This window comes from Python bivittatus, unplaced genomic scaffold (assembly GCF_059951505.1).
Source record: "Python bivittatus isolate LINGU-HERP-01145 unplaced genomic scaffold, Pbiv_v1 ctg000480_np1212, whole genome shotgun sequence".
Classification (NCBI taxonomy): domain Eukaryota; kingdom Metazoa; phylum Chordata; class Lepidosauria; order Squamata; family Pythonidae; genus Python; species Python bivittatus.
The window spans coordinates 73,746,166-73,768,137 of record NW_028277075.1 but is presented as its reverse complement, the minus strand read 5'-3'; the positions used below and the strand labels follow the sequence as shown (position 1 = coordinate 73,768,137).

Genomic DNA, 21,972 nt, shown 5'->3' with positions numbered 1-21,972 from the left:
TTCCATCTAACATGTCTTAGTTACATAGAATTAGACCTAGCTAACTAAGAAGGTCTATCTTTATTACAACAAACCAGACAAGCTCTAATGTTTTAAACCTTTATGTTAGGAGAAATCCAAACCTTGGATGTTGTGCAAGTCGATTTGCTGAATAATAATCCTTAAACAGATTCTATGTTAAGTCAAATTCTGTATCTGACTTGTTTTTTAGAAATGAATTATTTTTATAATGATGCATATTTCCACAGTTTAGTCTGCTGTTCTTCTAAATAAAAGATTACATGTGAACTCTGCTGCTTATTTGAAGGTATCGGAAACAATGAGGTGGTTTTCATCATTTTGAGGACAGAGTCTTGAAAGATTTCATCTTTGTTTTATTTGGAAATAAGCCTTGCAGTCTATATTAACCATGTTTCCACTGATCAGGTTTTTTGGTACATTCACCTTCATAAAAATAAAAAATTAATGGTAAAGACATTGTAATTCTGTTTGTAGCCTGTATCACAACAATACCATTTGAGTTGCCTAACAGTCTGTTCTGTGGCAGAAACTCATGATGCTGCAATGTACAGATAGCCTTGGACAGTAATGTCATATAAATCGAAGACCTTGTAGCTGAATGACTCAAGAGGCAGATTCTTCTGGCTGCACATGTAGTTGCACCACAGTAAAGACGCCAAAGGTTTTCCATTGTTACCTGTTCCCACCAGCACAGGATGCTCAATTAAAAACTCTGGTCAAAGAGATGAACTCTAAAATACTCTCATTATATCCTGAAAGATGATATCTTTGACTAATATAATTATTGTCAGAGGTGCAAAGGGATAATAGTGGTAGTTTCCCTGTTTTTCTTGTCTTGCCCACATAGTTCCAGAAGACCAGGTCAGCTTCCTCGTGCTCCATATGGATCATCCCAAACCTTCCAGTGATATCCTTTGACCTGAATATTCCCTTCTTATTCTTGTGGTTTTGCAGAACCACGCCCACAGCACCTTGAGCATCCAATGAACTACAAGAGACTTTGGCTACCAACCAATCAGCATGGCCAGAGATGAAGTACTGAGAAAGCAAAGCAACAAAAGTGTGCTGAGTAAGAACCAGTTCTCCAGAAATAAAGAAGGTGAAGAAGAGACTTACCAGTTGCACCCAGGACCAGCCAGGCAAAAAGAAGCAGAAGTACAGGCTGAAGACTACAACTACAACAATGGAAAGAGGTACCAAAGAAGAATATAGGCTGGAAGCAAATCCCTTACTTTCCTCTTAGGGCTGAGATGGCAATCTGGTGCCTTATTGAGGTTTTGAATTTCCTCTGTCTTCATGCCCGGGCAGAATGGCCTGTGGCAAGAGACAGGCTTTTCAGCCCAAAATATCTGGAAGACACCAGTTTGCCCCTCTCTGATATAGGGGAGCCTATTCCCGGCTCAGCCATGGGTCCGGGAATTTAAGGGAGGGTTGATTGGATTCCCTTCTAAGATTTAACAGTTCCGATCTCAGGGAAGAAGCAGTGATGGCCCTCCATATGCTGCTGAACCATATTTCATGGAAACCTCAGCTGGCACAGTCAGGAGTGAGGGATTCTGGTGGGTGATGGTCAGCAACATCTGGAGGTTCATAAATTCTCTGGGATAAGTGGGTCAGATTAAAAGGGACTGGATATAAAAAGAGTTTGGGGAGTGTAGTGTAGAAATCATCAGAGAACGTCAGTGGTAGTCCACTGTGCTCTGCTACTGGATACTCATCTGATGGGTCGAGCCTGATCAAACACTAGAAAGGACTGAAGAATTGCCGGGCTGAATACTTTTCAAACCTATTCAATAGACTGTCTGCAGTTGATCATGACGTCTTACAGCAGATTTCTTGAGCTGCCAGGCTTGGATGCTCTAGACCTGCATCCCTCTACTGACGCGATCAAGAAAGTGATCTCACAGATGAACTCAAATAAAGCAACAGGACAGGATGGCATTCGTGCTGAGATCTACAAAGGACTAGACTCACACAGCCTACAGGCAACCCAAGACATCTTGGAAGACATTTGGTCCACAGAGGAGGTGCCTCATGACTTCTGCAATGCCCTCATTGTGGCTCTCTATAAAAATAAGGGAAGCAAATCAGACTGAAGAAACTACAGAGGTATCCCACTGCTGTCCATTGCAGGCAAGATCTTTGCCCGCATTCTCCTGAACAGACTTGTCACCGTCTCAGAAAGAACCTCCTTGAAGCCCAGTGTGACATTTGGCCAGAATGGAGTACAGCAGATATGATATTTTCCATGAGACAAGTCCAGGAGAAGTCCATTGAGCAGAACAAGCATCTTTACTCTGTCTTCATTGACCTGATAAAGGTATCTGACAATGTAAACAGGGAGGCTCTCTGGATCATCCTGGGACATTCTGGATGCCTGAGGAAATTTGTGAAGTTGATTCAGCTACCCCACAATGGAATCACACGACAGGTTCTTTACAACAGTGAGACATCAACTACATTGGGTAAAAAAAGAGTTATGTGCTAGCGCCTGTTTTGTTCAATCTGTTATTCGCTTGCATGTTGTCATGTGCTGTCCAGGATCTGAAGGAGGGAGTGTACATCAGGTACTGATTGGATGGCTCTCTCTTTGACCTTCGTTGCTTGAATGCATGGACAAAGTGCCTCCAGACAGTCATTCAAGGAACCCACTTTGCTGATGACCATGTGCTCCTGGTGTACAAAGACAGTGATTTACAGTTGATGCTGAACAAATTCTCAGATGCTGCCATGCTCTTTGGCCTGACTATCAGCCTGAAGAAGACTGAAGTACTTTAGCAGCTTGTGCCGACCCTGTAGAACCAAAATCATTGTTGATGACACCCAGCTGACAAATGAAAACAGCTTCAAATACTTGGGAAGCATTATCTTCAGCAATGGGTCTTTGGACAAAGACATTGACTCCAGGATCAGCAAGGCCAGCCAGGCACTGGGGAAGCTGCATACTAGAGTGCTCAATCAACACAACATCCGTAGCTCCACAAAGCTGAAAGTCTACAGAGCTGTGGTTATCCCTTCTCTCCAATATGGATGTGAGTCCTGGACTATGTACCGAAGGCACATCAAACAACTGAGGAAATTTCACATGCGCACTCTCTGCTTCATCCTCGGCATTTGTTGGCAACTTGGAGATCCTGGATTGTGCAGAGTCCACCAGCATTTAATCCCTGATTATCAGAGCCCAGATGGGGTGGGTGGGATAAGTCATTAGAATGGATGACCACTGTATGCGTCGCCAGTCACTCTATAGTATACTGGAGTCTGGGAAGAGACCTTGAGGTTGACCACGCAAGCACTAGCAAGATGCTGTGAAAGGAACCCTACGCCACTGGGACATCCAGCCAAGGGAACTAGAAGCTGCAGCTGCTGACACAACTCGCTGGCAAGTCCTGTGCTATGAAGGCTCCACTGACTTTGAAGACAGGCACCACCAAAAACCGATAGAAAGCCATGAGCGGCATCACAGAATGACACCCACAGTTACTATAACAATGGACTTCCAGTGCCTCCATTGTGCCCGACTATGCGCTTCCTGACTGGGACTGCAGAGCTCCCTCTGTGTCCACAGATGGACTGCACAACAGCGGGTCTTCTTTGAAACCGAAGAACTAGCATACAGATGTTACAATTCCCAGAATTCTCTAATAGCACTTTTGCTCACAATTCTGGTAATTGCAGTCCAGTACAATTGGGCTGGAAGCCCCCGGTGGAAGAGTGGGCTACATAAATGGCAGAATGATATGTACAGTTTCCAACAGCAGGTGAATGTGTGTGTCTATGTGTCTCTGTGTGTGTATGTGTGTGAAATGATAGGGGATTTCATATTAATCATTCAATGTTGAAAGTGCAACTTCAAAAACAAAACATAAATAAAATCATCCCAGCTGAATGTTTTATGATGCCACTTTTCAGTTTACAGGTGGTAAATTTATAGGCAATTTATTAGATCATTCAGAAATGTGATTCTGCCCATACATTACAGTGACATTGTTGATTCTACCATCTTATTTCACTGCCTACCTGGATGGATCCCTTTGCGCTCAAAAATATTTCTGATAATTTAAAATACATTTCAGGCATGAAATGTGTCACAGCCCATGACCTCCCCTCTTCAGTATAGAATATCACAGATAGATGTGAATCCATGGGCCTAGAATAGCACTAAGATATTAAGATCATCCTGAAACGGAATGAAGTTAGTGTACATTTTTTTCCCTTTTATTAGAAGAAGCAAACATTAGCAGCTATAAGCAGAAAATGTGTAGGCATTAATAGTAGCAAGACAGCACATCTGATTATTTTCTTCTCTTCTTCTAGCTGGAGAAAGAATGCAAGTTCAGGAAGTGGCCATGCAATGTGAAGACCAGCAAGGTACTACCTCGGCTGAGCACAAACTCCATGAAATCCCCCTCCAAGATGAACGCACACAGCGCGCTGGGACTTCAGGGAAGCAGACTTTCAGGAGGCAGTGCAAGCTCAAGGAAATTACCACCCCACATGACGGCATACAGAGTAGCTGCTCAGGACAGCCTAAGAAGCAACAAGAAAAACTCCAAGATGCTCCCCAGCAAAGCGGCTCTTCAGGACAATATAGTAGAAGGCAAGAAAACAGACCGCCCCAGGAAAGCCCAAGTGAGAACACACAGAGTTCAGGGAAACCCAGTCTAAAATATGGCAAAATCCAGAAGATTTCCAGCGAATGCCAAGATGCGCAGAGGTAAGAAACTGGTACAGAGCAAAACAGGTTAGGTGAGATCTCTCCAGATTACTAGACTGCATTTTCTGTTGAGCTCAGTTTGTCTGATGCTTTATTGGTAAAAGAGAAGAATCAGAGTCCGCTGAGTATATGGCATGAAAGTAAGTCACATACGGTGGTGGATCTGAAGCACATTCAGCTGAAAGTCTAGGGGATTTAGTAGGGCTATTGCATGCTAAGCTGTAAATGTTGCTTAAAAGTCTTGTGGCAGGGTTCACATAACATGAGGTTTGTTTAGTTATATCAGAACTAAACAAACCATGTTATGGACTAAGATGATGTGTGAATCCAGACAGTGCACTTAGAACTGTGCTCACAAGGGGTCAGCAAAGATGAGGAAAGACAGATTTTCTACATGGAAAGTATGGTAGATTTTGACCTGGGATAATCTAATCTTTTTTCTCCACATAAAAGCAGTTCTGTACCTGTAATAACAACATAATAAGCAAACATTTAGTAGGTTCTGTGTTGCTTCCTTCTAACACTGCTTTTCTATTCTTGGAAACATTGTCCATCCTCACTTTCTGCCTGTTGCGCAAAAGGCATAGAATCTTTTTGGGGAACTCAAAATAATCAGGATGGTTTAGAAAAGGAGCAACAGGTAAATTCCAAAAGCATCTTGCATTTGAAAAAATAATTGTAAGTTCCGCCTATAGGAACTGTTCCTCTGCATGAATTATTGACTTCATTCCCAAGCTTGGGAAACGCAGGGTGACACTGGGGATGTTAGCAAGCTTCAGGCTTGTGAGTTGCAGCTGTTCCAAGCAAACATCTTGGCAGCTTGTCACTGCTCACCCAGATGCCTTCAAAGATATTTTGTATTTCTTTTTGGCCAACATGAACAAACCAGTGGGATTCAAGCACTGACATTCTTCACGAAATGAATGACAGAAATCTTGGTCACAAGAAAAAATATTAGTTTGATCCCTCTCCGAAGTAGAAGTCTTTTTATGAAATGTTGAGAAGCTAAAACGGTATTGACCCATGGCAGAAACTCCCAAACTGAATTAGAAAGCGAAAGAAAGGCAAACCAGTTATCCATCCAGTTCCTATAGGCCATCCTGCCTTGCAGGGTCAGGTTTAACACAAACGACCTAAGGAGTGGGACTCTTCCATAGCCCTTTTGATTCTATGAGTATTTGTTTTCTCCTAGTGAAAACCCCTACGCTGGCCTAGTGGATTCCTTACGTGCTGCCTGGTGGACAGGAAAGACACGGCCTATGGAGTATCGGGTGAAACAGCTGGAGGGCCTGTGTCACTTTCTGGAGGAAAGGCATGACGAAATCCAGCATGCCCTGTGTACAGACCTACGGAGGGTGAGTGGACCATCCAGCCAGAGCATCTGACAGCTCAGATCAAGGGAGTTGCAGATCAAGGCCTTGCTTACCAGTTAATAGCCACTGCACAACTATTCCATTTTTCCCTTCACTGGATTTTCCATGAAAAAGTTATGAACAGGAAACAATATTTTCTGAAGTTAGCAAGGTGGCAAGCAGCAGTTCTCAGGCTATAGAAGATCATTATGGAAACATAGTTGAGCTGCATCCTAAAATGGTCAAGAGTACAGCCAAGTATCCATTATCTCAGAAAGGTGGGAAGAAAAGGTCAAAACTGATAAAGCCTTTGATTTCTTTGCATAGTAATCAGCTGGCTATATATGGTTTCTCTTGTAGCTGAGCTTGTGAGTCTTCTGCCTGATTAAGCGTTAATTATATAGAGAACTAAACCTAGTGCCATGTCCTGGTGTAAAGCCCAAAGATTTCATTTCAAGAATCAGTTGGGATGATTGCCTGATAAAGCACTACCATGCAATGAATGAGACCCAAGGTTTGCTCACTGAAGAGCTGCTGCATAGTTCACCTCTTGAAGCCAATATGGACATCACTGATGCATCTCATTTTATTTCTCTTCTCCACAGCCCTGCTTTGAAACTGAGTTCACTGAGATTCTCTTAATCAGAAATGCACTGGCTGAGGCTCTTAACAACTTAAGCTGCTGGATGAAGGATGAATGTGTGCAAAAGAGCCTGGTAAGGAGTCAAACTGAGTGGGAGGAGATGAAACGGAAAAGAATGGTTCTAGGTTGGAGAGGGATGAAGGTCTGAAGGGTGAATTATCTCATCAGACTGAAGATGGACTTTCTATCTGTGCCCTTTCAAAATAGGTGGATGCTCGTGTTGGAAGGCAGGACTCACTACTAGGGTATTGATGTTTCACCCTCCCCTACCTGATGTCCTTCCCATGGTGTTTGGGAATGATGAGATCTGTAATCTAACATACCAGGATGCTGTCAGGTTACTGATATGTAAACGTCCTGGAGCAGGTTCCAAATGATGGTCTCTAGGGTCATACATGCTGTGCCATCGGAGGAACAAGTTCCAGCTGCTTTTGTAGGATAACTTCTGCACTCCAATTTAGATTCATTAAAGTCACATTGGTTTAGAACAGCCTTTCCCAACCCATTGCCCTCCAAATAAATCAAATTGTAATCTTCATAGTTCCCAATTATCCCTAGTTACTATTGCTAGTGTTTGCTTCCTAGTTGTGTGGCCAGCAATCTCATCTGTGCACAGCGCCAGAGAGATTAAAAGGTTTGAAGTGTTAGGTGTGAAAACATCCTCATGTTTTACATGCATGTATCATCTAAGGCAAGTGTAACAAGGTGGAGCCTATGGCCTGATTTCAAAGCTCCCTGCAGGCTATTGATTCAAACCTCTAGTAGGAATAGTCTGTTCAAACCTACTGCAAGGTGAGGGAAAGAACAAGGGAAAGGGGTGTCAGAAAGCAGAAAACAAGGAAAGCAGAAGAGAATTAACCACCCCGTTCATGCTTGGATTGGCACTAACCTGAATGGTCTCTTTGGTCCTACCTACAACTGACTTACGTACAACTGACTTAGGGGGATTGACCTTCAAGAGAAAATTTTTTAGAATCCCATATCTGAGATAAGGGCTATAATATTCCTCCCTGATGCCCTCAGAGCCTTGTGGATTGTGTGCTAAGGCCAAACATTTTGGCATTTCCCCACAATTTAGGTATTAAACTCACATGTGGCTGAATCATAATTGTAATATGGGTTTGGGGGAGGTTGGAGGTTTAAAGACCTGTAAGGCTAATGAGGGCTTAAGGCAACCATTCCATTCCTTAACACATTCCCCCAAGTGTAACAATATACCTTTCACAATTCCTAGGACTTCTAATATTTTGGCCCACTCGCTCCAATGAGATAGTCCACCATGCTTCCTGGAGAGCAAGCGCATATACTCTCTCTGTGTGTAGGTATCAACTCTCCAAGCTGCAACAGAAATACACACTCATAATCAGTTAGTGCGGAGGATCCTTTTTTATGTCAGAAATACCCAATGTAGATAGCAAGGAGGAATCTTGCTGAGATTAAACAACATACTAACTAAACAAATCAAGAATACAGGACTGAAAATGGAAGCGCTCAGCATCAGCTTTTCAAAGTTCAGTCCTATTCAAGCCTTGCACTGCCTTTATCAAGAAAAGAGAGGATACACAATGCTAACTCATGTGCGCTACAGCAAAGATTGGTCTGAAAGCAGACATCAAGAGGGTTATACTTTGTTGCTCCTCAGGTATTTCCACCCCTACAAAATCTTCTATGAATTTCCCCTTCTGCTTCACCCAGTTGCTTTCGTGAATGTTTCTGGTTTTTCTATAGTTCACGAAGCTGGACTGTGCCTTCATTCGCAAGGAGCCATTTGGTGTGGTGGTGATCATTGGAAACTTTAACTACCCTCTCTACGTTACTCTGATACCCCTCGTGGGGGCCATTGCAGCTGGTGAGTGAGAGGTTATCTGCTAATTCATTGTAGAGATTGGATCTCCCAAGAGATCCAGGCATGTGGTGGATGTTCATCTGTTGCAGCCGGGTTAAAGTATTCTCTCCTGCCTACTAGGGAACTGTGTGATTCTCAAACCTTCAGAGCTGAGCAGCTGCACTGAACGGCTCCTGGCAGAAGCCCTTCCTTGTTATCTTGATCCGGTGAGTTCCTCAGCTGCAAGTTTGCCTTGCTAAAAAATCAAAATGTAACTGAGGTTTTCTGATTTGCTTTTCCTCTGTCATTTGCCTTGATTTCCTGGAAATTATGAGTGGGCAATTCCTTGGGCCTCTTCAGGAAGACTTCTGGATCTGAAGTAATCTCAAACTGTTTTCTGTTTTTTGAAGCTGAGTCAGATTAGTTCTGGCTGCCCCAGTTCATTTGAAACCCTCCAAAAATTTATATTCCTTCACATTGTGATGGTGGTAACCCTCTGAGGGTTACAACTGAAGGATCAAAGTGCACTACTTCGCTTTTTCCTTCTTTTAATTTTTTATGATAACTTTATTAAAGTTTAAAACACAGAAAGATAAAAAATAACAAAGTAATCATCAAGAAAAAGAATAGAAGAAAAGGAAGAAGAACGAGGAAGAAGGAAAGCGGAAGGGCAGAAAAAGAAAAAGGAACAGAAATGCAAAAAAAGAATGACTTCCGACCTCTTTTACAGCTTCTTTACAGATATACAGTACTGTGTACAAGTTTTAGGCAGGTGTGAAAAAACGCTGTAAAGTAAGTATCCTTTCAAAAATATGTATTGTAATTTTTTATGTTTCTCAATTTACAAAATGCAAAGTGAGCGAACAGAAGAAAAATCTAAATCAAATCAATATTTGGTGTGACCATCCTTTGGCCTGAAACCAGCATCAATTCTTACACTTGCACACTTTGTATACTTGCACAAAATCAGGGATCTTGTTGCATTAGAGCCAGGTGTGTGATTAACCAATTATACCAAGCAGGTGCTAATGATCATCAATTTGATATGTAGGTTGAAACACAGTCATTAACTGAAAGAGAAACAGCTGTGTAGGAGGCTGAAAGCTGGGTGAGGAACAGCCAAACTCTGCTACGAAGGTGAGGTTGTGGAAGACAGTTTCCTGTCACAGGTCATACATCATGGCAAGACTGAGCACAGCAACAAGACACAAGGTAGTTAGACTGCATCAGCAAGGTCTCCCCCAGGCAAAAATTTCAAAGCAGACTGGGGTTTCAAGATGTGCTGTTCAAGCTCTTTTGAAGAAGCACAAAGAAATGGGCAACACTGAGGCCTGTAGACACAGTGGTCAGCCAAGGAAACTTAATTCAGCAGATGAAAGACACATCATGCTTACTTCCCTTTGACATCAGAAGATGTCCAGCAGTGCCATCAGCACAGAACTGGCAGAAACCAGAGGGAGCCAGGTACATCCATCTACTGTCCAGAGAATTCTGGCCAGAAGTGGTCTTCATGGAAGAATTGCAGCCAAAAAGCCATACCTCCAACATGGAAACAAGGCTAAGCGACTCAACTATGAATGAAAACTTAGGAGCTGGGGTGCAGAAAAATGGCAACAGGTGTTCTGGGCTGATGGGTCAAAATTTGAAATATTTGGCTGTAGCAGGGGGCAGTTTGTTCACCGAAGGGCTGGAGAGCAGTACAATAATGAGTGTCTGCAGGCAACACTGAAGCATGGTGGAGGTTCCTTGCAAGTTTGGAGCTGCATTTCTGCAAATGGAATTGGAGATTTGGTCAGGATCAGTGGTGTCCTCAATGCTGAGAAATACATGCAGATACTTATCCATCATGCCATACCATCAGGGAGGCATGTGATTGGGCCCAAATTTATTCTGCAGCAGGACGATGACCCCAAACATACAGCCAATGTCATGAAGGACTATCTTCAGCGTAAATAAGAACACGGAGTCCTGGAAGTGATGGTTTGGCCCCCACAGAGCCCCGATCTCAACATCATCGAGTCTGTCTGGGATTACACGAAGAGACAGAAGGATTTGAGGCAGCCTACATTCACAGGAGATCTGTGGTTAGTTCTCCAAGATATTTGGAACAACGTACCTGCTGAGTTCCTTCAAAAACTGTGTGCAAGTGTCGCTAGAAGAACTGATGTGGTTTTGAAGGCAAAGGGTGGTCCCACCAAATATGAATTTGATTTGATTTTCTCTTGTTTGCTCACTTTGCATTTTGTAAATTGAGAAACCTAAACAATTACAATATGTATTTTTGAAAGCATTCTTACTTTACAGCATTTTTTCACATGTACCTAAAACTTTTGCACAGTACTGTAAATAAGCAGACATTGAAGTCTTACTCTAAGATTACAACTTTAACCTCCATTTTTTCTATAGTCTATTGATTTTACTGGTCGTCAAATTATTACATCATAATTTCATTTTTTTCTGTTTCCCACCAAAAATCGAAAAGGGGCTTCCAATTACTGTTAAAATTAGTTAATGTCTCTTCCCTAATCAAAGCTGCCCATTTCACCGTCTCAGCTACCTCCATCAACTTTGCCTTCCATTCTTCCATTGTAGGTAATAGCTTTCCACACTACTTTGCTTTTCCAGCCCCTCGATTTCAGTGAAAACGAAGAAGGTTGCCAAAGCGAAGCAGCCAGCTTGATGTGCCTCAGTTCTCTTTGTGGAGCCACATCAAAAGGGAAATGAGAGCTTACAGTGGGGTGATGAGTGTCAGTTCACTTTGGACGTAGGTTATGTGCTCTTTTTTCTCTTAAGATCCAAGTACAGCGTAAGGGACTGACTATATACTGTTGTTATTTTAAGGAAAACCTCTTTTGGGGAGAATGAGGCTAGGAGACCACTATGAATGTAAGACAATTCCACTCGCATGGGAAGGTTGGACAGAAAAAAAATCCCCTATTACTGTATGCTCACTGAATCAAAAATGACCATCTCATTTTAAAATTAAAATACTGAAGGAAAATCTTAGTTTCCTTTCAGTTTAATGCAGCAGTTCCCTGCTCCCAATTGCCCACAAGAGGCTTTTTGCCCTGCAGGTTTCAGAGACAGAAAACAGCACCTGTGTGATGTGCAGGCAGGTTGAATGGATGTGAACTTCCTTTTCTATTATATAGGAAACCTTTGCTGTGGTGACAGCTGGTCCTGAAGAAACAGGAAAATTACTGGAAAATAAGTTTGATTATATCTTCTATACAGGTGATTTTCTGTTCCTGAATATTCTTTTCAATAGTATTGTTTTTTTAAAAAATTGATCATTAATGTCTGCAGAACAATGTGTGTGGTAAGCCAATATCCAACTATTGAAACTGAAAGTTTTCTAAGATCACACATTAGCACATAAACACACAGACACAGACACCATCTGCAGTAGAATTTCTCTCTGTGGATACTGCAATGCCTTTCTAGAAGAGCAAATTGTTAATAATAGCAGCAGTTGGCCATGTGTCTTCGTTCAGTAGCTTTCTCACGTCTACTGCAGTGCAGCTGAGTTCGTGGCAAGTTAGTGGCAGCTGCCAGATTGCAGGTCTTGCCCACAAGTGGAGGAAAAGATGAATTGTCACCCTGTAAGTAGGAGAAAGGCTGCAAGAAAAAAGATTCTGAATGAATTAGGAAAATCATCCCAACAGTAACAGCAGTCCAAGAGTCGAGAGCCAGCTTGATCTAGTGGTTAAAGCTCCAGGCTAGAATCCCGGAGACTGTGAGTCCTTCGTGAATGGCGGCCGGGTGACTTTGGGCCAGTCCCGCTCTCTCAGCCCAACTCACCTCACAGGGTCGTTGGGTGGGGAAAATCGGAGGAGGAAGGAGTACTAGGCTTGTTCGCCACCTTGAGTTATGTATAAAAAAGAATAAAAAGGTGGGATTAAAAAAATCTAAAAAAAAAAATGACTTGGATAGCTGGATACATAGTACATCTGGACATCCCTGTACTTTCACAAATTTACATAAATAATTATTCCTTGTTACTTTTTTTGAATTAGTTCTTTTTGAATCTTACAATGCAGTATTGATTTTTTTTTTACCAAGAAATCATAGGAATTTGTGTAGCTTTCAAGTTTACGTATTTCAAATTTTTGTAGCCATCAATACATTAAATATTTGTAAATCACTGTTTTTCCACCTATCCCACAACATTGATCTTTAGTCAAAGCAGATATCACAGGCTGTCATGCTCTGATCTTTTTTAAAATATAAGTATCTTCCAAATTCTTTCTAAATCTGAAAATATTTTTTACAATATATACAAACTGCCTAGGCAGTGTTGCGTTACCAACTCTTATTAACATTTTGTGGATATTTTTTAAACAACCTGTGTGGATGTATTGTCGAAGGCTTTCACGGCCGGCATACGATGGCTGGTGTGGGTCTTCCAGGGTGTGTGGCCGTGTTCTGGAAGTTTTGTTTCCTAACGTTTCGCCAGCACCTGTGACCAGCATCTTCAGAGTGCAGGAGCACAGACAGGAGCAGTTCTCTCTGTGCCCAGGGTGATGTGACCCTTTTGTGGGTATTTATAGAGATCTGGGGGGGGGGGAAAGGGGGGATTGGGTGTGTGTGTGGGGGGTTGAGTTACTGAGTGGCTGCTTGTTTTGGTGTCAGAACCTGTGTGAATCTTCCTGGGGATTAGGCAGGGTTTTTTCTTCTATTGAATTGCTAACAAGGGGCTGCTGGGGGTGATTAGCAAGTTCATTGTGTGAACTGTTCACATGTCCTGGTGGTTGAGCTGAGTTCGTTGACCTTTTGCAGGCTGTATTTTTCAGGATTGGTAGCCAGGTTTTGTTGATTTTTAGACTCTCCTCTTTTTTATTGAAACTGTGCTGGTGTTTGTGAATCTCAATGGCTTCCCGGTATAGCCTGGTATAGTGGCTGTTGGTGTTGTCCAGTATCTCTGTGTTTTCAAAAAGGATTTTGTGTCCAGTGTGCTTGAGAGCATGTTCAGCTACTGCAGATTTTTCTGGCTGCTGTAGTCTGCAGTGCCTTTCGTGTTCTTTTATCCTGGTATGGATGCTGCGTTTTGTGATCCCGATGTATACTTGCCCGCAACTGCATGGTATGCGGTATACTCCTGCGGCGGTGAGGGGATCCCTTTTGTCTTTTGCTGATTTTAGCACTTCTTGTACTTTTCTGGTGGGTCTGAAGATTGTTTGGAAATTGTGTTTTTCCATCAGTTTTCCCATGCGGTCTGTGACCCCTTTGATGTAGGGCAGAAATACTTTGTTGGTGGGTGGCTGATTTTCTTCTTCAGTCGCATGTTGCTTTCTTGGTTTGATGGCTCTTTTTATTTCATTTTTGGAGTAGCCATTCACTTGTAGGACCCAATTTAGGTGGTTAAGTTCAGAGTTTAGGAATTGGGTTTCGCAGATCCGATTGGCACGATCCATGAGGGTTTTGATAATGCCTTTTTTCTGACGTGGGTGGTGGTTGGAGTTTTTGTGTAGGTACCGGTCTGTGTGGGTGGGTTTTCTGTAGACTTTGTGTCCTAATTTGAGGTCTGGTTTGCGTATGACCAACGTGTTTAGAAATGGAAGTTGGCCGTCCACTTCTTTTTCCATGGTGAATTGTATATTGGGGTGGATGCTGTTTAGGTAGTTCCGGAACTTCTCTAGGTCTTCTTCATCCTGACTCCAAATTGCAAAGGTGTCATCCACAAATCGGAACCGGACTGTTGGGGTAATGGGTGCGGTTTCTAAAGCCCGTTTTTCAAAATGTTCCATGTAGAAATTTGCTACGACTGGGCTCAGGGGGCTTCCCATGGCGACACCGTCCATCTGTTCGTAGTACTCATTATCCCATAGGAAGTAACTGGTTGTTAGGCAGTGCTGAAATAAGGCTGTTATGTCTTCTGGGAAGATCTGTTTGATGAGTGCCAGGGTGTCCTTCACTGGTACCTTGGTGAACAGGGAGACCATGTCAAAGCTGACCAGTTTGTCCGTGGGGTTGAGTTTCAGGGTGCTGATTTTGTCGATGAAATGTCCTGAGTCTCTGATGTGGGCTGGAGTCTGTCCAACGTGGGTCTGTAGAAGCGTGGCCAGATGTTTGGATAATTCATATGTCGGGGAGCCAATGGCACTTACGATGGGTCTGAGTGGGATCGAGTCTTTGTGGATTTTGGGGAGTCCGTATAGTCTGGGTGTAAGGGCTTCTGTCTTGCATATGTGTTGAAGTACGTTGGGGTGAAGGGAGGAGCTCCTCGTCAGGGTGTTGGTTTGTTTCATGATTTTGCTGGTCGGATCCCGTTTTAGTTTTCTGTATGTGGTGGGGTCTAGTAGTTCTCTAACTTTGTCCTTGTATTCCTCTGTTTTCATAATTACCGCGGCGTTGCCCTTGTCAGCCGGCAGGATGATGATGTCGGGGTCCGAATTGAGGGTTTCTATGGCATTTCTCTCTTTCTTCGTTATGTTACTGGTGGGGGGCTTTGCTCTCCGTAGGATCCTTGCTATTTCACCCCTTATTTCCTCTGCTTCCTCTTCAGGACGGTGGCGGACGGCTGATTCCACATTGGTGATGATATCTTCCACAGGAATTCTGGGGGGGAGGTGATTGTGAAGTTTCCTCCCTTGGCTAGGATGGCGGTTTCTTCTGGTGCGAGTTGGCGTACCATCAAGTTGATGACAATGCGGGAGGGATCCAGCGCCGGTTTTGGTTGACTATTTTGGCATTTGTTAAACTTTTGCTTTTGCCTGGTTGTGTGGTCAATGATATCCTTTTCCATTTTCCTGTAGGTTAGGTTGTCAATCTTGTCCCAGTCCTGGCTTCTCATTTTCTGACTGATGCTGATGTGTGTGTCAAATAGTTCTTTGTCTGTGATGGCAAGTTTTCTGCGGGTTGTGTGTATTCTCTCATGCAGGAGGGCTTGTTCAAGTCGGTTGTAAATGTGGTTAGCTTGTGGAGATTTGAGAGTCCTTTTTGTTCTGAGAAAAGCTGGGATGGTCCCAGTGTCTCTGCATCGTAGTAGGAAGGTTAATGAGCATAGTAGGTGTGCTTTTTTGTTCCGGAGTGTTCCTAGTCTCCGTGTCTGTCGGAACGTTTCCTCCCCGTAGAGGCGTTCAATGTATTGTTGAAGGCTTTCACGGCCGGCATACGAACTTAACCACCTAAATTGGGTCCTACAAGCGAATGGCTACTCCAAGAATGAAATAAAAAGAGCCATCAAACCAAGAAAGCAACATGCGACTGAAGAAGAAAAACAGCCACCCACCAACAAAGTATTTCTGCCCTACATCAAAGGGGTCACAGACCGCATGGGAAAACTGATGGAAAAACACAATTTCCAAACAATCTTCAGACCCACCAGAAAAGTACAAGAAGTGCTAAAATCAGCAAAAGACAAAAGGGATCCCCTCACCGCCGCAGGAGTATACCGCATACCATGCAGTTGCGGGCAAGTATACATCGGGACCACAAAACGCAGCATCCATACCAGGATAAAAGAATACGAAAGACACTGCAGACTATAGCAGCCAGAAAAATCTGCAGTAGCTGAACATGCTCTCAAGCACACTGGACACAAAATCCTTTTTGAAAACACAGGGATACTGGACAACACCAACAGCCACTATACCAGGCTATACCTGGAAGCCATTGAGATTCACAAACACCAGCACAGTTTCAATAAAAAAGAGGAGAGTCTAAAAATCAACAAAACCTGGCTACCAATCCTGAAAAATACAGCCTGCAAAAGGTCAACGAACTCAGCTCAACCACCAGGACATGTGAACAGTTCACACAATGAACTTGCTAATCACCCCCAGCAGCCCCTTGTTAGCAATTCAATAGAAGAAAAAACCCTGCCTAATCCCCAGGAAGATTCACACAGGTTCTGACACCAAAACAAGCAGCCACTCAGTAACCCAAGCCCCCCCACCCCCCACCCCCCCAAGTCCCCCCTTCCACCCCCCCAGATCTCTATACATACCCACAAAAGGGCCACATCACCCTGGGCACAGAGAGAACTGCTCCTGTCTGTGCTCCTGCACTCTGAAGATGCCGGTCACAGGTGCTGGCGAAACATTAGGAAACAAAACTTCAAGAACACAGCCACACATACCGGAAGACCCACACCAGCCAACCTATGTGGAATTGTGACCTGTATGGAGGAATGTTAGACAAAAAACAACACAGGTGTCTTCTGAACACACAATTGTGGCCCCTGATGCTGGATGGGAGGTGTGGGTGTCTGTATATCTCTCTTGACCCAAATGTTGCCATACCTCTACAGGGAATAACCATGTAGGAAAGATCATCATGACTGCTGCAGCGAAACATCTGACACCTTTGACTCTGGAGCTGGGGGGTAAAAATCCCTGTTACGTGGATCACTGCTGCAATTTCCAGAATGCGGCCAATCGAATTGTATGGGGAAAGTTCCTCAATGCTGGACAGACATGCGTTGCACCAGATTATGTCATCTGTACAGCTGAAACACAGGAGAAGTTAATACCTTGCCTGCGCCAAGCTATCCGTGAATTCTATGGCCCTGATCCCAAGGGGTCACCTGATTTTGGCCGCGTGACCAATGACAAGCATTTCCAGCGCGTCCAGGATTTGCTGAAATGTGGCCGGGTGGCCATAGGTGGGGAGACTGATGAGAGTGACCATTATATTGGTGAGTATACAGCTTGGGACAGAGGGAAGAGTAAGGGGAAAAGTTTGGAGTTTGAGAAAAACGGGAAGACATTTTATGATTACTATCTAGTAAGCTTATGGAGAAAGTCTATTTAGTCTCTAGGAGTCAAAAACAACTTGATAGCACATAATGAATCAGTCAATCAATCAAGCTTATTAAGAAGTGCATGGTGAGTAGGTATAGGGATGAAATGAGGCTTCAAGTTGGTGCTCACCAAATGTGTTGGTCTTAAATTCTCATTGGCCACACAGATGTTGTGTGGGATTTTGAAAGTTGCAGTGCCACAATCTGGTGAGAGTGAGATTGGGAAAGTCCGTTTAAGAGAGAGCAAGAAGACAGACATGTTTTCCTGGGTTTGCATATTGGAAGTGTAGTCCTGGGGAAAACTAAAGCTCTGGTTAAATTGGAGAATCAAGTTATGATAGATAAGCAGAGCAGGTCTTGATGTGATCTTTTGCCCATTACAGCTCCCACAGTGCTGGTGGATGTGAAGGCATGGGAGCCCATCATGCAGCAGGAAATTTTTGGGCCCATCCTGCCCATTTTCACTGTGAAGGATTTGGAGGAGGCCATCCAGTTCATCAATTGCAGAGAACGTCCATTAGCTGCCTATGCCTTCTCCTGTGATTGCAAGGTATATTGTTTAGGTTATAGCATACTGTGTCTGGGAGAATCTGGATTATTTCCATCAGCCTATCCACGATGCCTAAAAGAAAGGAGACTTGCACTATTTTCAAAATGTGCTTAGTGGTAAGCTGTGATGAACCAACATGGCAGCAGTTCTTGGCCCACTGGTAATACAGCTTGAGTGATAGAAGGAAAGCCGAATCCTATCCTTGTTGATTTAGGAATAAGCCCGCGTTAAAAATAACTGGCTTATCCACACCTCCACAGCGCAAAGGAAACTACATTAACAGTACTATTTTTAAGGTTCTGTCTTCAAAGCAGAGCCTCCCTCTCATCCCCAGCCCACTGCTCAGGAGGCAGCAATTGCTCTAAGCTGTTCTGGTACGACAGTGGTCTTTCCCCTTCTATTGCATCAGAAGAGCTCCCAGGCAGACATTCTAGGGCACAAATGTGGGTCTTCTAGGAGATCAGTACTCCCATTGGTGCACCAAAATCAGTTGTGAGACTCTGAACCCCTTGTTCTTGGGGCAGGAGCCTCTGTTTGCGGCAAAATTAAGGACAAGGAAGTATCTACACTGAAAGTCCAGTAGCCAAGGAGGGCAAAATTAAGCAAATGATGAAAATGAGAGCTTGAACACTAACAATGTCCCACCACATCTTCAGGAGAGCATCTGGTGGTGATACTGTGTGAGGGCAGCAATATTGCTGGCCTTGTTGAGCTGGTGTCCTTCCTCCCGTCTGAAATGTCCTCCCAGGAGCCTGCTGGGTCTCCACACCCTGCCCTACCTTGCAGCATTGGTGCAGCTGTTTGGCAACTACTTCTGTCCCAATTGTCTCCCAGGGAGCTTCACTCGATCCCTGGTCTGGGAGAAAGAGAGGCTCCCAGAACCCGTGCTGTCGTTTGGGTTAATAAAAACTGGAGAAAATGAAATAATTTCTCTACTATGCCCCCCTGACCTTGTAGCATAAAAGTATGTGGCTAGTTATTTCAGCCCATCCCTCTTCATTTGGAGAGAAATCAAACTTGCAAGTGAGAATGAAATGTTATTTTTTTTACAAAGCTAGGCTATATGGAGCCCAGCTTACAAAAATGCACAACGTGCACTTGACTGACCAGAAGATTGTGGTTGTCTGCTATAATTAGTAATCTTGGGGGAGAGACAGCTTTCAGGTTACACATCAGCTCCCAAGAAATTAGTAGAGAGAAGAATAAATCTTCAGCTTGTCTCAAATTACACCGAATGTCCTAACTTTACAGAGAAATTGGAATAAGAGAGAACAAGATTTCTGATCAACCCTGATTGCTCATTGGAAGGATCGATAATGAAGCTCAAGCTCAGATACTTTGGCCACCTAATGCGAAGAGAGATCTCTTTGGAGAAGACCCTGATGCTGGGAAAGATTGAAGGCAAAAGGAGAAGAGGACGGCAGAGGATGAGATGGTTAGATAGCATCACTGAAGCAATGAGCATGAAACTGAGCAAACTCAGGGAGGCAGTGAAGGACAGGAAGGCCTGGCACAATATGGTTCATGGGGTCACGAAGAGTCGGACACGACTTAACGACTAAACAACAACAAAGATTTCTGACACAGAGAGAAAAAAGACATTGAAACAACTTCTTGGAGGTCATTTCAGCTCTTTATCAGAGTTATTGGGGAGATGGCCCCCTCCATTTCCCCCCCAATTCAGGCACTGAAATTTCTTGTTCTGTGCTCCAGAGTTCTGCCATTGTTTTTTAAAAGAACAACCTTTCTCTTTACCTGGGAAGAGAGGAGTTGAGGGAAACTTCTGAGTGTTTGCTGTAAAGCCCTTGCTTGGGAGAGATATTGATTATTTTACCTAAACTTGTCCTCTTTATTCCCACTCATTGCTCTTGGCTCTTTATGTAGTGAGCATGGGGATAGAAAACAGGGGGTCCAAAAGAGTTCATTTGCATTTTCAAACTCTTGGCTGGTATACTATAATTCATAGAGAAATTATTTTTTATTTTTCTTTCCAGTAGCCTTTTAGGAAATCGCTAATTGGCCACGCTTACAATATCAGCCATTCTGTGGGCATGCCAGTGACACATTTTCAAAATTCCAAATGTTGATAGTGGCAAAAAGGCTAAAGACCTTTGTTTGTACAGGTAGTCCTCAACCTATGATCACAATTGGGACCAGAACCTCCATCTCTAAACAATGTGGTCATTAAGTGAGTTGTGCCTGAATTTACAATCTTTTTTGCTGTGGTCATTAAGCAAATCACGTGGTTGTTAAGCAAATCCGGCTTTCCCCATTGACTTTGCTTGGTGGAAGCTGCAAATGGTGATCATGTGGCCCTGGGATGCTGCAACTGTCGTAAATACATGCTGGTTGCGAAGGGCCTGAATTTTGATGACGTGACCACGCAGATGCTGCAACGGTTGTAAGTGCAAGGACCAGTGGTAAGTAACTTTTTTCAGTGCTGTCATAATTTCAACTGGTCATTAAACAAATAGTCATAAGCTGAGGATTACCTGTATTATGTCCCTTATTATTATAGAACTGGGACCTGATAAAATTCATGTTTGTAAGATTAAGGACAGGACTCCTAATACTCTTCTACTGCTTTTCTCTTTATAGATTGTGAACCGTGTACTTGATTGTGTTAGCAGTGGCGGCTTTTGTGGCAATGATACCATCACATATGTAACATTGGTTACCCTACCATTTGGTGGCATTGGTATGATTAGCCTTTTATCTCCTAGGCTATCTCCGTTTCTTACCTCCATCCTTACCCTTCGCTTCCGACCTGAAACGTTCTCCCTCTTGATGATTTTCAATCAGACTAAAGACAAAGACATTAAGAGTCCATTATTTTTAATTACTTCCAGCATATTTACAGATTAAACCAAATGCAATCAAATAATAAATACCGCACTGTATATAAACTAGATGGTCATTTATAAATAAATGAGAGGGCAGGAAATCTCCTGGTGTACATTACGCTGGGAAGCAGGAGTAAGTGGAGGATGCTCACTATTTTTAACTTTGCAAGTAGTGCTAACAAGACCAAAATATGTTCCACAGGACGAACAGCTCTGGTTCAATAGGCCTGGTCACGCACTGCACTAAACCCAGCTTAACATGCTGTGTAAATCACGATTATTGCATTTTGACTAAAAAACATGGTTAAACCAAAGAGATATGCAGATTTAATTTCTGTTCAATTTTTATATATCGTGATAACCAGAAAAGCAATAGTCTCATTTTACTGGGGATTAAGGCAGTTGTAGTTCAACAGTCATGAAACACAGCAGGCCAGCAAATTATTATCGAACCAAGGTTTGTTTGTCCTTATTAGATTCTCCTCTTTAGTCCCTTCTTTAAGAGTAGTTCTGCAGAGTCCACTGAATATAAAACCTTTTATAGAGAGCAGTATGAGGGGAGTGCTTTTAAGGGCAGCTATCGTCCAGCCTGAGGAAAAAGAATAAATAGCAAGGGCTGCGCAGGTTGTGTTGTCAGGTGAAAGATGGCAGTCAGCAGATGTGATCTGAACTTCTTCTTTTTTTTTATATTGCAGGATTCAGTGGATTTGGCAAGTACCATGGCAAGTTTACTTTCGACACATTTTCTCACTTTCGTGGCTGTCTTTTGCGCTGCATGGGCCTGGAGACAATCAACAAAGTGCGCTACCCCCCATACAACGATCATAAGTTGCAGCTAGCGATCTCTGCTTCGGAGATCAAGCGCAGAGGCATGTGCACTTTGCTGTGAGGCCTGGAATCACATCACCTGCGTTCTTAAGGAATCCGGCCAAGACTTTTGCTGTAGTTGAGAGGCTTTTCCCTTCATCAGCTGGTCCTGGAATTTTGCCTCATCATCTGCAGAGACCCTTGAAAACACTCTCTCTTCTGATGAACTTTGTTTTCACCATCTTTGCTCCTTATATTGTTTCTTTATCCTCTATCAGCTTATATAAATTCAACATTTAGTAGTGGTTAGAAAACCTAGGTGATACCCTCCCAGTCTCCTTGCACAGTTGTTGGGTATAGAACATATCCTTAATCCCAGTAATGACTAATTAAACAATTAATTAAAGTTTGTGGGTAAACTTTCATCTTCATTGGGACACATAAAGCCAATTCTGCTTTAAAAGCTACAAA

At 43.1% G+C, this 21,972-nt stretch overlaps 1 protein-coding gene across 1 annotated transcript; it reads left to right on the top strand.

Moving 5' to 3' along the window:
- Positions 1–5,928: 5,928 nt before the first annotated feature.
- Positions 5,929–21,583, top strand: LOC103048587 (aldehyde dehydrogenase family 3 member B1-like). The gene is made up of 9 exons (XM_088145168.1): positions 5,929–6,093; positions 6,696–6,806; positions 8,462–8,582; positions 8,700–8,785; positions 11,711–11,792; positions 16,810–17,196; positions 17,685–17,851; positions 20,450–20,549; positions 21,390–21,583. The coding sequence occupies exons 1-9, from the start codon at positions 5,998–6,000 to the stop codon at positions 21,581–21,583; spliced, it is 1,344 nt and encodes a 447-aa protein (XP_088001294.1). The 5' UTR covers positions 5,929–5,997.
- The last annotated feature ends 389 nt before the right edge of the window (positions 21,584–21,972 follow it).

Coding starts and splice junctions, on each gene's coding strand:
- LOC103048587 (XM_088145168.1), top strand. CDS start 5,998: ATGGAGTATCGGGTGAAACAGCTGGAGGGCCTGTGTCACTTTCTGGAG. Junction 6,094..6,695: donor TGTGTACAGACCTACGGAGG/GTGAGTGGACCA, acceptor TCTTCTCCACAG/CCCTGCTTTGAAACTGAGTT. Junction 8,583..8,699: donor CGTGGGGGCCATTGCAGCTG/GTGAGTGAGAGG, acceptor CCTGCCTACTAG/GGAACTGTGTGATTCTCAAA.